Source organism: Nannospalax galili, unplaced genomic scaffold (genome assembly GCF_000622305.1).
Source record: "Nannospalax galili isolate Female #2095 unplaced genomic scaffold, S.galili_v1.0 scaffold9, whole genome shotgun sequence".
Taxonomy (NCBI): Eukaryota; Metazoa; Chordata; class Mammalia; order Rodentia; family Spalacidae; genus Nannospalax; species Nannospalax galili.
In genome coordinates this window covers 7,867,262-7,880,490 of record NW_008360332.1, presented here as the reverse complement: position 1 = coordinate 7,880,490, position 13,229 = coordinate 7,867,262, and the positions used below count along the sequence as shown (strand labels likewise).

Here is a 13,229-nt window from a genome sequence, read left to right as displayed (position 1 = left end):
CACCCTAAATCTTTTATTATGCTTATCTGTATATATCTCTAAGGTACCTTAGATACTATTTATAATAAGAAAGACCTATAAGTAAAGAAATACATTTTGGGTGTATGTAGAAACAATAGCCCATTTTATTTTTCAGTCATAAAGAAAGCAGCCACATCTTGAAGTGAATATGCCAATGGACTGAGAACCTGAAACGTTTTTCACAGGAGCACCAGGGCTTATAGGCACGAGGGACTGCTATGCTGATAGGCCTTTATTTCCATCCTGTTTTTCTTTCCTCTTTCCTCTGGTCCTTCTACTCTGTTGGAGCCCTTTATGAGGTCTTCAGAGTTCCGCTTCTCAAACACAGCTCTAATCATACCTACCTCCTGGCTATATACATCAATCCTTCTTACTTTCAGAGACAAGGTCAACCATTACTCAGATTTGCATCCTCTGGACCTAGCATAGTCCTGGAACATAGTTGGTATCTGAAGAACAGCCACTGACTTAACTGAATTACATTAAATAAGTTGGTGTTTACAGGCACTAGAGAGCATTTGGTAAAAAGTCTGAATAAACATTTATTCCAGTATCACTTGGCCTGAAACCACCTTCTCTTCCTCATTTTTCTCCACTGTAGCTTTAAACATCACCAACTCTTGTAATTTCATGCATATAGCATGCATTTTTGTGCCTGTGGAACCTTCAACATGCTCTTTCTTTCTACAAGGAAATCCCTTCCTTGAATGTATCATCCTTCTTCAGTTCTAGAGAAAAGAAGACATCCTGGTGACATTGGTCCAAGGCCCCTAAGTAACAATGGCAGGCCTTTATATTTATATAATTTATCTTAGGCATTTCTGGCATCCTTCAAAAGAAAACAAACAACTTTTAGTAGCTATTAGATTAACGAACTGCAATTGAATGTCATTTTTAGCTAACACAGTTCCTTAAGACAAATTAAAACCTACTCCCACTTATTGGTACAAGCAACAATCAGTTCTTCCCAGCATTCAAAATTACTGTTCAAAGGTTGAGCGATGATTAAAATTAATACACATGTACCCAGTTTCTCAACCTCCTACTTTATCATATTGCTCTCTACAGGACGTCTAAAATACACTTTAGAAAATTCTACCATGAAAAGAATAATTTTATCTCCTGAAAATTCAGTGCAAGCCTAGAGTCACTTGAAATTCCCCTAACCACTTCCACATTATTTTTAACACGTGGAGGCCAGGAATGGTGCTGTTGATGCTAATATCAGAGCAAGGAGCGAATGTCTCGTCAGGGATGGTTGGCTCTGGAGAGGGAATAAAGAGAGATACTCGTGCAATGTTGGATATTTCTGATTTCAGATTGGACTTATCCACAGCTTGGATAGCAATGAAGAGATCTGTGCCATTTTCAAAACTGATGTTTTCTGGTTCAAACATGAAGAGTTCCTCTGAGTTGGCCTCCTTGGGGATGAGACCAGTGGTGTTCACTTGGACTGAAACATTAAACTTGTTTCTGAGATCAAGAATGTTTGTACTTATTCGAATGATGTACTCAGAAGCTAAAAGGAAAAGAAAAGAGAGGGGGAGGATGTGACTTGTAACTCTCAAACCCTAAGCTTTGAAAGTCTATTAGAAACTACATTACCACCCCACAAAGTTTCAGTGAATAACTGGACCAGTAAGCCATAATTACATGGTTATTATCTAGTTATGCACTTGTTTATACATCTTAACGGAGTGATAAATGTAAAATTGGTTTGGTCATGACTTAAAGCCTTGGTCAACATTTCAGAGCATTTGACTTGGCTGAGAGAAGAGATTGTTTAATTACTACTTATGATTTCATTATGTGCAGAGGGATTTTTGATACCGGTGTTTCCTGAATATTAATGTGCTCGGGGGATCTTAAAACACAGATTCTGGTTCATTAGGTCTAGGTGGGGTCTGAGACTCTGCATTTCTATTAGGCATTCATACAATACTTGGGCTGCAGCCTGTGGAGCATCCTTTGAGAGGCAAAGTCTGGTAGGCTGGGAGATATCTTTCTAAGATGTTTACCCTCTATTCATAGTCTTTCTCCAGGAAACAATAAGAAACCTCAGTTGGCAAGAAGAAAATCCCCAGAGCTTTCTTTCCTTAGCTGAAACCTCTTATTCTTCAAGTAGGTCAATTAAAAAATTTTTGTTTTATGTGTATGCATGTATTGCCTGCATATATATAAGTGCACCCATGTCATGCAATGCCTTCAGAGGACAGAAGAGACCATCAATTCCCTGGAACTGCAGTTATGGACCATTGTTAGCTGCCATGTGGGTGCTGGGACTTGAACCCAGGTCTGCTGCAAAAGCAGCCAGTGTTCTTAACCACTGAGTCATCGCTCTAGTCCCATGGGGCAACTTTTTAGATTGTAAAATCTTTACCTTTAATTTTGGAGGCCATTCAAAATGCCTTGCCTTATGGCATCTCCTGCATCCTGACATGCCTGCCTGCCTGCCTTACCTCTTCTGTACCTCTGCTTGGTTGGTAAGCTCCTTTTCAGGTCCACGCCATGTTCATCTTACCTTGACCATGGTCATAATCGTCCCCAGGAGCTGTCCAAGTCAGATTAATAAACTTGTACCCTTGAATGCTCGCCTTCAGGTCAGTGATTTGGCAAGGTGGAAAGAGGTCAGGAATGGGAACTTTGGGGACGTTGGAGGCCACAAATGAGCCACCTGAAGATGTTCTGGTGAAGCACAGCTGCTTGTCTTGAACATTGCTAATTTCACGGCGTGGTGGATTCAATTTGATTTCACCTGGGTTAAAAAATATTCAAATTTGGTAAGCAACACCACTGAGTGGTTTTACCTTCCCCTGTTTTCTACAGATCCCTCTTCCTCCTCTTCCTTTCCCCTTTTTCTTCCTACTAACAAAATTCACTTTAAAGTTTGGTGATAAGATTCCAAACTGGGTTTAGTAAGAGAAAAACATCCAAGAGAGGATTACATTCTTCACCTCACAAATGTTTCCTGATAACTTAATAGAATAAATTTTGAAATTTATTTTTATAACATTTGTCCTGTAATTGCTAATTGCCTTTTTTCTCTCATTCTTTTGTCTTTAAACTTTTTAAAAAATAACATTTATTTGTCTGAGAGGGGTCATGAACATGCCACAGTGTTTGTGGGGAGGTCAGAGGACAACCTGCAGGAGTTGGTTCTCTCTTTCTGCTAAATGGGTCCCGGAATTCAGGCTGTGATGTTTGGTGGAGAGGCCTTTACCCACTGAGTCATCTCACCAACCTCTCGTTTTTCTGTCCAATACTATCTCTGTTTAGACATCATATTGCTTTAAGAAATCTCATCACATAGATAATGTTGTGAGTGCCACACTGTCTCCTTTTTATTTGGTCCTTAACCACCTTCAAGAATTCCCTTGATTGTTTATTTTAGGCAGTTTTCACTTTCTCTATATTTGCATTTTATCTTTCTTATTTGATTACAATTTCTCATAAAACGATTTATGTTAAGAGTTTCAAGCACTATCTCTGTTAGTTACCTGGACCAACAATCTCTATAGCCTCTGCTTTCCTGTCTGCAAAAAGGAACACTTAGAAGAATTAAATGTACTGATATAATTTAAAAAGTGATTATCTAGACAGTCACTAAGCCCACCCACTCCTACTGTCTTCTCCTAAAATAAGAGGGTAAATGATAATAAAATAATCTGAAATACAGGAAAGAGCCACGGAAGCAAGGGCATACTCTTTGATAGTCACTTTTGCTGGGGACACCACATGTCCTAGATTCCTCCTCTGAACACACATCCCAGAGCAGAGGATATTAGGAGGCTTTAGGAAAGGCTGCTTCCCTTCCAACCCGGGTGCCAGGAATAGGCCTGCCCAAACTATGGGGAGATGAAAGGCAAGTCCTGGAACCCATTAGACTCTGTTGGTCTCAACTCTCACTCTAGGCCAGAGTAAGTGCTTTAAACCCAGAGCACTGTGGACTGTCTAGTTTGATGCAGACTTGATTTTCCCACTTGGTTACATGTGGGCTCAGTATGCTGGCCAGTGGGATTGTCTGTTCTCCCAGATCTGAGCAGGAAGGGAGAGGAGGAAAAGGACACAGTGGGCTTATGGTAATGATATGGACATCAGTTACAAGTCCTCAATTATTAATATTTTATGTTGTGGACATGCCAATATCAGTAGGAAGAGCTTCATTATGGAATGTTTTAAAGTTTATTTTAAAAATAACAAACACTTCTTTCATACTTTCTGTTTCCTAGCAACAGCATATTGGTGTGCTTTCCTATTACTTCTTATTACCACCCCATGAAGCAGTTACCATCACTGCCTCTATTTTATAGTGGAAGAAAGTGAAGAAAAAAATTTTCCTGTATTTTATTTTGTAGATGAGAGGTTTTGAATCAAAGCAGTTAAAAACTTGGATCTGCCAAATTGATTTTCAAATGGGGATATTTTGCCTCCTTACAGGATAATGGACATTTCTGATTGGCATAACTTGGGGGGAGGGAACTGATAGCCACATTTACTGTGTGGAGGACAGGGATACAGGAAACATCCTACAATACACAAGACAGCACTCAACACAAATAATTAACCAGGCCCAAATGTCAATAGGGCTGTGGCAAGACTGAGAAACCATGAGCCAATCTTGCATTATTCTGCCTCACAGGCTTAATGGATTCTCCTTGACCCCCAAGTCCTTTACTCAATCTTCAGATTACTTACCATTCTCAATCCAGCCAACTATGTACATGGCTCCATTCTTCTGGGGTGCCACGTTCTGTCTTGTTGAAGTAATTCCTCCCAGAGCCCATATTTTAATACTGTATCTGCCATTTGCATCATAAGTGGTAAAATACCTTGAGTAGACACCATCATTCTTGATAGCATCAGCACCTTGGTGAGGAGATGAAGGACTCAGTGAATATCCTAAAGGCAACTGAGCATTTGTATATTCTAATCCATATGTGGCTTAACATTTTTTCAAAGCAAGAGAAATTCAGCTTTACCCCTAAGAAACCTTAAGGCTTGATTATAGAATGAGACCTGCTTCTTGTATTACACTCTGTGTGCATGTGTATGCATACGTGTGTACATTCTTTCACTATGAATTGTCCTTTCCTTTTGAAATCAGGGATCACTCACTGCGTGTATCTCTGTCACAGCCAATACAACAAAAGCCATCTACTCAGTAATTATCTGTCAAGACAAATTTAACTTCTCTGTGTATTTGACTGGAGAAGGACAATTAATGATTTCCCTAGGGGATGTTTGGATAGGAAATTCAATTACAAAATTCATTCTAATAAGGATACCCCTGTCAGAGTAAGCAAATGTATTCCTTCTAAAAAGAAATATAGAATTGTTTTTTTCCTTATATATTTTTTAAATTTTTATTTATTATTTTTATTTTATGTGTACGCATGTATTGCCTGCATGTATGTAAGTGCACCTGTGTCATGAAATGCCTGCAGAGGACAGAGGAGGTCATTGGATCCCCTGGAACTGGAGTTATGGACAATTGTTAGCTGCCATATGGGTGCTGGGATTTGAACCTGGGTCTTCTGCAAGAACAGTCAGTGTCTTTACCCGCTGAGCCATATCTCCAGCCCCATCTTCCTTATATATTTCTTAAATGCAAGAGAAATGGGCAGAATTCTTCACTTGGGGAATGAGCTTACCTTGAGTCTGCATAGACAATATAAGAATCATCTAGAATCATGTTAGAATCCATTTGTACTGTTTTAAGTATGATAACATTTCTCCACCAGTAATGGAGAGAGATAATAACACCTTGAAAGTATGTGGTGAAAATAAAAATGAAGATATATTATGTATGTTTATGTACACTTACATTTTGTATACACATGTAGGTGTACATATATGGAGGAGGTAGAAGGCTTGACAAAACATAGCTACTAATTTTTCTCCTTCCCTTAGTTTAAAGATCTAATAACTCCATATAGTCTCTAAGCCTATTGAACTCAAACCATTAAAGCAGAAGCTAAAATTATCCATGTTTTCCAACATCTGGGGATATAACAGTATAGGGAAGCAGAAAACTTAATCGGCCCCCAGTTTTAGGCTCCCTGCTTCTGACTGCCCTCATCATACCACCCCCTCTGCCATTCCACACTAGCTTCTTGGAAGATGAAGGAAAAAAGGAAGAAGGAGAAGGAGGAGAAAACACATTTTCCAATTTATTTGACGGTTACCTGCTCCATTATCCAATAATTCCAGGGTAACTGTTTTTCCATTTGCAGATTCAATCAAGGCTGTGACACTGGACCTGAGAATGGGTGAGGCCCCTTGACGAATAGTTGCATACACTGCTATGGGGCTGGGGAATTTGCCTGTGTTCGTATTTATTCTGGGGGTCACTATAATTGGAGGCAGGGTAGCACTTGATGCACGGGAGGTGACTGTCAGAGTCAAAGTTTGTGAGCTTGCCTGAAGACTGTATGTCCAAACGCCAACCTGACAAAAACAGATATAGATGTTTCCAGTGAGTAATCATGAGTGACAAAGACCTATCTTCAGTGTCACTTGTAGCAAATGCCTAGCTGATAAAAGTGTGCTGCTAAGAAGATGTGGGCGTCTTTGAGACACTCTGTCAGTCACAGCAAACCTCAGTGCATTGAGACTAACTACATGGTTCCAATTGTCAGGAAAACCCTAGTGAGAAAATGAGGCCTGAAATCTGTCTTTTCATTGATCACTGCCTGGGGTATTCAAGACACGGGTTTCTGAGGGACAGAAAATGTTTTTCATAATCCCAACGCTTCAAGGATCATTTTGCATATTGATTGCTATGTAGTTCAACAGTTTCCCTTTTGTTTTGAGACAAAATATTAACAATTTCCTGTCTCATGACTTACTGGCAAACTAACTTTTCACTGAATCAAGATTTTTCATTTTCTCCTTAAATCAATACTCTCTCTCTTTTTAAAAAAAGCTACAGTTTTATCTTGTCAAGCTATGAGAAGGAAGGAAGTGACTACGTACCTTGGCAGTGCCTGGGACTTGGAGGTAGGCCATTTTGGTGGCTGCATCTACTACAAAGCCACTTTGTTTTATTCCACTGGGATCCCAGAGAAGAATTTGGGGAGATTGTGTGGTCCAGGTGATGAGAAACAAAGTGTCCTTCCCCACTGTGCTGTCCACCACCACTGTGCCATTCATCCACTGCTTGTTCTGGAGAGTTAATCCCCTGCTCTCCAGCTGTCGAGAAAACAAACTATTTACCTCCAGGAGAATGCAGCTCACATCTCATGAGCTTACCATCCTGCCCTGACTCCCAGGTGCCAAGTAGAAGAGCTCCAGGGATTCTTGAGTCCTTGGTTTGGTATTTAGGGTCATTAGGATTCAGTTCTAAGTTACTAGTCTAGACTGAAGTTCCCGCAATATGTCTCTCTCCACCCAGATAAGATCACTTACCCCAGAGGATCCCATGAATACCCGACTTCATGCTTGGCTTCTCCTAAAAATCGTTACATCCTCTGCTTGTCTGAGCCTACGCACACTTCAGAATTCAGCTCAAATGTCACTTTCTTCTTGAAGCTTTCCCCGATACCCATCTTTCTTAGAGGTGTGACTCACTTTTTCTTCCTGTGAATTTTTATCTCTGGTAGCTCTCTGATGTTCATCACACAGTGCTTTACTGTTTTACTATTGTGTACAATTCACGTCTTACTCCACATTTAGGAGGACTTACTGCAACTATTTCTTATGCATGGGTAGATGATATAAATTATAGATGACTACAAATCATCAGGTTAAGCATCATGTCAATCTTTATGAAGAGGAATGAAGTAAACCCAAAATAAGATTTGTTATTTGTATAGAATGGGGTTGCTGCAGAGTAGGGACTGAAGTGAGAAACCCTTAACAGAGCTTCTGTAGAAAACATGACTTTGAAACTTGTCTCCTAGATACTTATTCATTATGCCTAAGGTGACACCTATGAGAAGATGCAGTGGCCTGGCTGTGGAGCCTGGCTTTCTAGTTTTATGGTTAGATCATGAATGATCCTGGATGTGGAGGACTCTTAAATCTGGTTCTTGTGGCTGCTTGGTAAATAAACACCGCTCCTCTCTCCATCTCCTTCTTTGTTAGTTTTCTTACATTAAAAGAAAAACAAATCATAGGCACTGCCTGTGAGTTTGTTTTCTTACAAGCTTAGTTACTTTTCTAGGACACATTCCTTTCCTTTCAAAACAAAGTCCTTGATTTTATTTTTAAATTCCATCTAGGATCACCCACATAGGTGCCATTGCTGTCTTCCTAGATTGGATAGACACTACATAAGTAGACCCCAAACCCTGTTGTTTTGAAATCTATCATTGAGGCCCTGACATACCACTGTTCTACCTGTACTCAAACTTTCACACGGGAGTCTAGATTCACACTGTCTACATGCCTATCATTTACTTTCTCTAGTTGAAAATTTCGTGTGTGCATAATTTCTGAAATCACTGTAAAAGAACATTTTGAAATTCATTTGTCATCCCAAAATAGTCCCAGGACTTTTGAAAGATAATTTCTCAACATTTTAGTGCCAGATGAGCCAATGGATGCTTTCTGCTTCATAGAGGTTCTTTGCTCAAGATCAGTTAATGAGAGGTGAGGTTCTTCACCAGAGATCAGTTAATGGCAGACCCAGATCCAGGAATTTTCATGGACAGCACAGAGTTTCCACAGTGCAAAGTGCTGTCTCTCCATTACAGGAAAATCTGGCGAACATTAGGGATGAGGTAATGGAAAAATGGGGCAAACGATGTCTGAACATGCATCCGAGAGAATTCTTAATTAAGATGACCTGTTCTGAAGAAAATGTGAGCCAATTATATTATAATGAGTGTTTCTTAGCAGATGTTTGAAAGGAATTATTGGACACACTACATTTTATGTTGCTGGTTTCTATGAGAGAGTCACTTAGTTTTGTTTCCAAATATGTAAACACTAATTGCCTTGTTTAAATAAGCAAGGTTACATTTTGAGAATAATATTCGATATCAAGCTGAAGAGTCTAAATCTTAATTCATGCATAGAAGACTGTAGGATTTAAAACATCTAGCTGTTAAGTTCTCCACCTGGGCTATGATTACAAGTAAACACTAGAAACCAAATAGTAAGAACACCAACCTGGATGGAACGCTGAGAGACAGGTATGTTTCCTGATGAAAGAGCAGCAAAGGCATCAATAAGACCGTTGTTTTGAGCCTGATCCGAAACATATGTCTGCAAACCTCCTAAAATACAATTACATTATCAGAAGTTATTTTCTAGGAAGTATTTGCAACATTTTAGTTGTAGGTAAAATAACAGAATACAAAAAAAATAAATATCTCAGTGTACTGCTAAAGTAAAGACATATCAACATCAAATATATACACATTAACTCAGAAGTTGGGGCTTTTTTTTTTAAGGCATTGAATCTCTAGCCCAAGCCAGTTTCAGATTCACTATTTAGCCAAGAATGATCTTGAATGCCTAATCCTCCTGCCTTTACCTCCCAAATGCTGGGATTACAGATTTACACCGCTATGCCTCATTGTTGCTGGGTTTTAACCCTAGTAAAGGATAACTTCAGCAACATCTGCATGGAGTTACTTCAGCTATCTGCATGCACACATGTATCATGTTTGTGTCACAGAGTATATATGGAGGTCAAAGAATGACTTAGAGTTGGCTCTCTCCTTCCACTATGTGGGTTCCCGAGATTGAACTCAGGTTGTGAGACTCACCAGCAAATACCTCTACCCACTGAGCAATCTTGCCAGCCCCAGGGAAGTCACTATTAAACTATCAAAATACCAACCAAAGTTAAGGACAGTGTTTCTGTAGTGTTGCTGGTGCCCACTTGTGTCCCTTTTCCAGGTGAGTCTTTGCCTTAATCTAAGCATTGGCTACTAGTGAGTAATGGCTACCTCATTTTTCTAGAGAATTGTCTCACTCCAAAGGGCCATGCCTAAACAGCCTTTGCCTAATGGACATAGCAATGCAAAGGGGAGTCCTCTTGCCTCAAGGAGAGACCAAGTCTATGATGTGTTTCTGGTCCAGAGCCCCCTCGACTATACTAGGCTAGACTCTGAAGCCTGAATTCATGCTTAGCTCCTTCCCCTGCTGTATCTGTCCCTTGAGAGCTCTCCACACACACCCAAACCTTTGTCTTAGGCTCTGCTTCTAGGGAACCCAGCTCAGGATGGGTAGTATTGGGTTCAAACAGTAGCAACTTATATTTCTTATACTATCCCTAAATAAAATGTTTGATTAGTCTGCTAAAGAAGCCAGGGACAGATGAGAAGGACCTGTCTGAACCATCTGTTTGTGTATGAGACTTAAATATGTAATATACTAAGCTTTCATGGAGAGACTGTTTTCATGCTACAGTTGAAGTAGCTTTCTACATCATTCATGGGGCTCTCTACCCCTCCCCTTCTCCTCCTTCCCCTCTTTCCCAGGTCCTTCTTTCCCAGGTAAAGTTAAATACACCTTTTGAACCTCGTTGCACGTTCTACTGCTAATATGCACTTGAACATGGTAGCATGTACTTAGTTGCTTGTTAACCTTTCCGGTTAACCCTTTAGATTCCTTCTAGTCCTTATAAGGTGCCTGAGTCCTCACTAGAGTGCAGAACAGTTATACCTTCCATTGTTTGGCCTACTTTTAGAACCAAGAGAGTGGGTGGAGTCATTTCTAATGTTGACTGAGGGGATTCCTTTTCTTCTCATCCCAACTTTACCCACTCCTCAGTTCACCGCAGCTCACCATCCATTGGGAGAGACAAGGTATGCCTGGGAAGAGCTTCCCTCACCTGTCATTGTGGACAGCTCCTCCAGCTCTTTAGCTGCAGAGGGCCCCAGGGCCACTGTGTGGATGATGGCTCCACTCTGCTTCACCTCATCGAAGCAACTGCTGATGGTGTTGTCCTCTCCATCGGTCAGCAACACAATTTCAGCTCCGTCAGTTGGGTATTTCTTCTTAATCACCTATGGACATGATTCAGAACAGCAATTAGCAGTCTTGGGGTGGCCAGGGTGTTTGTGGAAACCACTTTCATGGGACAACAAGGAGCAAGTCCAGAGGGAAAAAGCTAGCGCCTGGATATCTTGCAGTGACATTGTTACAGCACAACATCATGGAACTCAACAGTAACCTTTCTCGTTGCCATGCAGTGACATTGTTACAGCACAACATCATGGAACTCAACAGTAACCTTTCTTGTTGCCAGCCTGCTAGAACTGTTCCCATTTTACAAGTGAAATCAGGTAGATGCTACTGCATACAGTTTGATGTACCTCGACAATTCTGGCAAGGGATGCTGTACAAGGCAGGGTGGTCCTAGGGATGGCCAGTGCTTGGGGAGGACACGGGTTTTATGAGCTTCCCTCATCTGGTCTCTCCTGATGACGCTTCTAGAGAGTAAAGTGACAGGTGCCACTGCAAGGAACTCTGAACAGACCCAACCAGTTTTCTGCTACAGGGACCAGCAGGGAAGGGATCTGGAGGATGGTGGGAGATCCAGATCTCCTCGCCTCATCACCCTGAAGTCACACAAACTCCTCCACTGCACACTCATACTCACACTCTACTGGAGAGGAGCAGCACTGTATATTTCAGATGTACCCCTCACGCTTTGACTGAATGGAAAATACAGGAGAAATTCTGAGCACTGCCATCCCATCTGGCATGAGTCAGCATGAGTCAGCTCCTCTAGGTTTTGCATAGAGGAGCTCAGAATTGCACCCCAGGGCCTTCAGTTTCAGCGTTCCTCCCTTGTTTGCTCTGCTAATCCGAGCTTAGGTAAGTGGCAGAGGCAAGAGAACTGAACTGCACATAGGATCTGGACACCTGGTCTGAAAGGGGAGTTTTGCTTCTTATGCAATACAATTATTTTTTCTAGGGAACTGGCCTTTATGATAGAACAAAAGGGCTAAAGGGACAGACAACATTGAGAGAATTGTCGAGGTACATCAAACTGTATGCAGTAGCATCTACCTGATTTCACTTGTAAAATGGGAACAGTCCCAAGAGACATCAATTTGTGTTAAGTCCAACCAGCAGGCAGAGGGCGGACTCACCCAAGACTCTGTGAAGTTCTGAGGCTAGATCAGTGCACTTTTTTATCCTCCTGTGTTGAGTTTTGAGTGGTTAAATAGCTTCTAAATAAATGAAGGATATGTAGAGTAATTAAGCATTAGATATTGTCAGTGTACCAATAACTCTCAGTCTTATTTGCTAAGAACTTTGCACATAAATGACATTGTGCCAGCAGCCAGGAGGTCAAAATGTACGGCTCATTCAGAAAGAAATTTTGCTTGTTTGAAACACATTGATTAAGTTATATGATGGAAGAACCAGAAGTATTAAGAGATTAAGAAACTATAGTATTCAAAAGAGAGATTGCTGTACAGTTTGAAGAATCACAAAAGATGCAAAGAAACAGATGCTGCTTATGATGGATTGCTGGAGAATGGGATGGGTTGAAGTGAAAGGAAAGGAGGGGGAACTAGAGCTAGACAGACGAAGGTGTGGGCCTTCTGAAGGACACAGGATTTGATTTGCTTAAGCACAGGCTACTTGGAAGAGTCCCTGCTGTTTAAGCCTGGAAAGGCAAGTAGAAACGTTATTGTGGAAGCTATTTAACCATGGATAGAGGAAGTTTTACTCAATGTTGTTGAAAATGAGGTGACATTGATATCTTGGTGAGGCGTGGTGTGATCCGATGGTCAAATGAGATCTTTAGACATGACCCTGATACTATCATAGTTACAGTTATGGCCTCCTGAGTCAACAAATCACTTCCTTTCCCCAAAGAAGGTACAATATTCCCAGAAGTTTGGAGTGTTCAGCTGTTTCAAGGATTTGCCCTATTCAGGAGTCTTTTTTTTTTCTATAGAAAAAACTTTTCCAGATCCCTGCATACTTTCCCTCCCCAGCACTCATTAGAATTTATGAGCACACACTTATGTGCTGGTACATGCTTTATGTGTCTCGCTCAATGAGATTGTAAGCTCCGTGATAGAAGCTGTTGTACTTGCTTGCTTTCCTGGTTATTGTTAGTGTCTAACACACAGCCTGGAGAAGGCACATGAGAAGTATTACAAGTGCAGGCATGCATGCAGAAAAGCACGAATGCCCAGATGCAGAAGGGCACAGAGGGTGAATGAATGAATTTGTAATAGCTTTGGCGGCCTGTGTCTTTGTGTCCTTTGGACCATTTCTTAGTCCTTGGT

At 40.9% G+C, this 13,229-nt stretch overlaps 1 protein-coding gene across 1 annotated transcript in view; it reads right to left on the bottom strand.

The window, feature by feature from the left end:
* Nucleotides 1-1,151: 1,151 nt before the first annotated feature.
* Clca1 (chloride channel accessory 1) overlaps nucleotides 1,152-13,229 on the bottom strand; it is a 30,328-nt gene continuing 18,250 nt past the window's right edge. The window contains exons 7-13 of the mRNA XM_008826265.1: nucleotides 10,808-10,982; nucleotides 9,136-9,242; nucleotides 6,997-7,212; nucleotides 6,207-6,468; nucleotides 4,717-4,887; nucleotides 2,543-2,776; nucleotides 1,152-1,540 (exon numbers count right to left, since the gene is read on the bottom strand). Coding sequence (XP_008824487.1) covers nucleotides 1,152-1,540; nucleotides 2,543-2,776; nucleotides 4,717-4,887; nucleotides 6,207-6,468; nucleotides 6,997-7,212; nucleotides 9,136-9,242; nucleotides 10,808-10,982 — 1,554 coding nt within the window. The remainder of the gene's footprint in view (nucleotides 1,541-2,542; nucleotides 2,777-4,716; nucleotides 4,888-6,206; nucleotides 6,469-6,996; nucleotides 7,213-9,135; nucleotides 9,243-10,807; nucleotides 10,983-13,229) is intronic.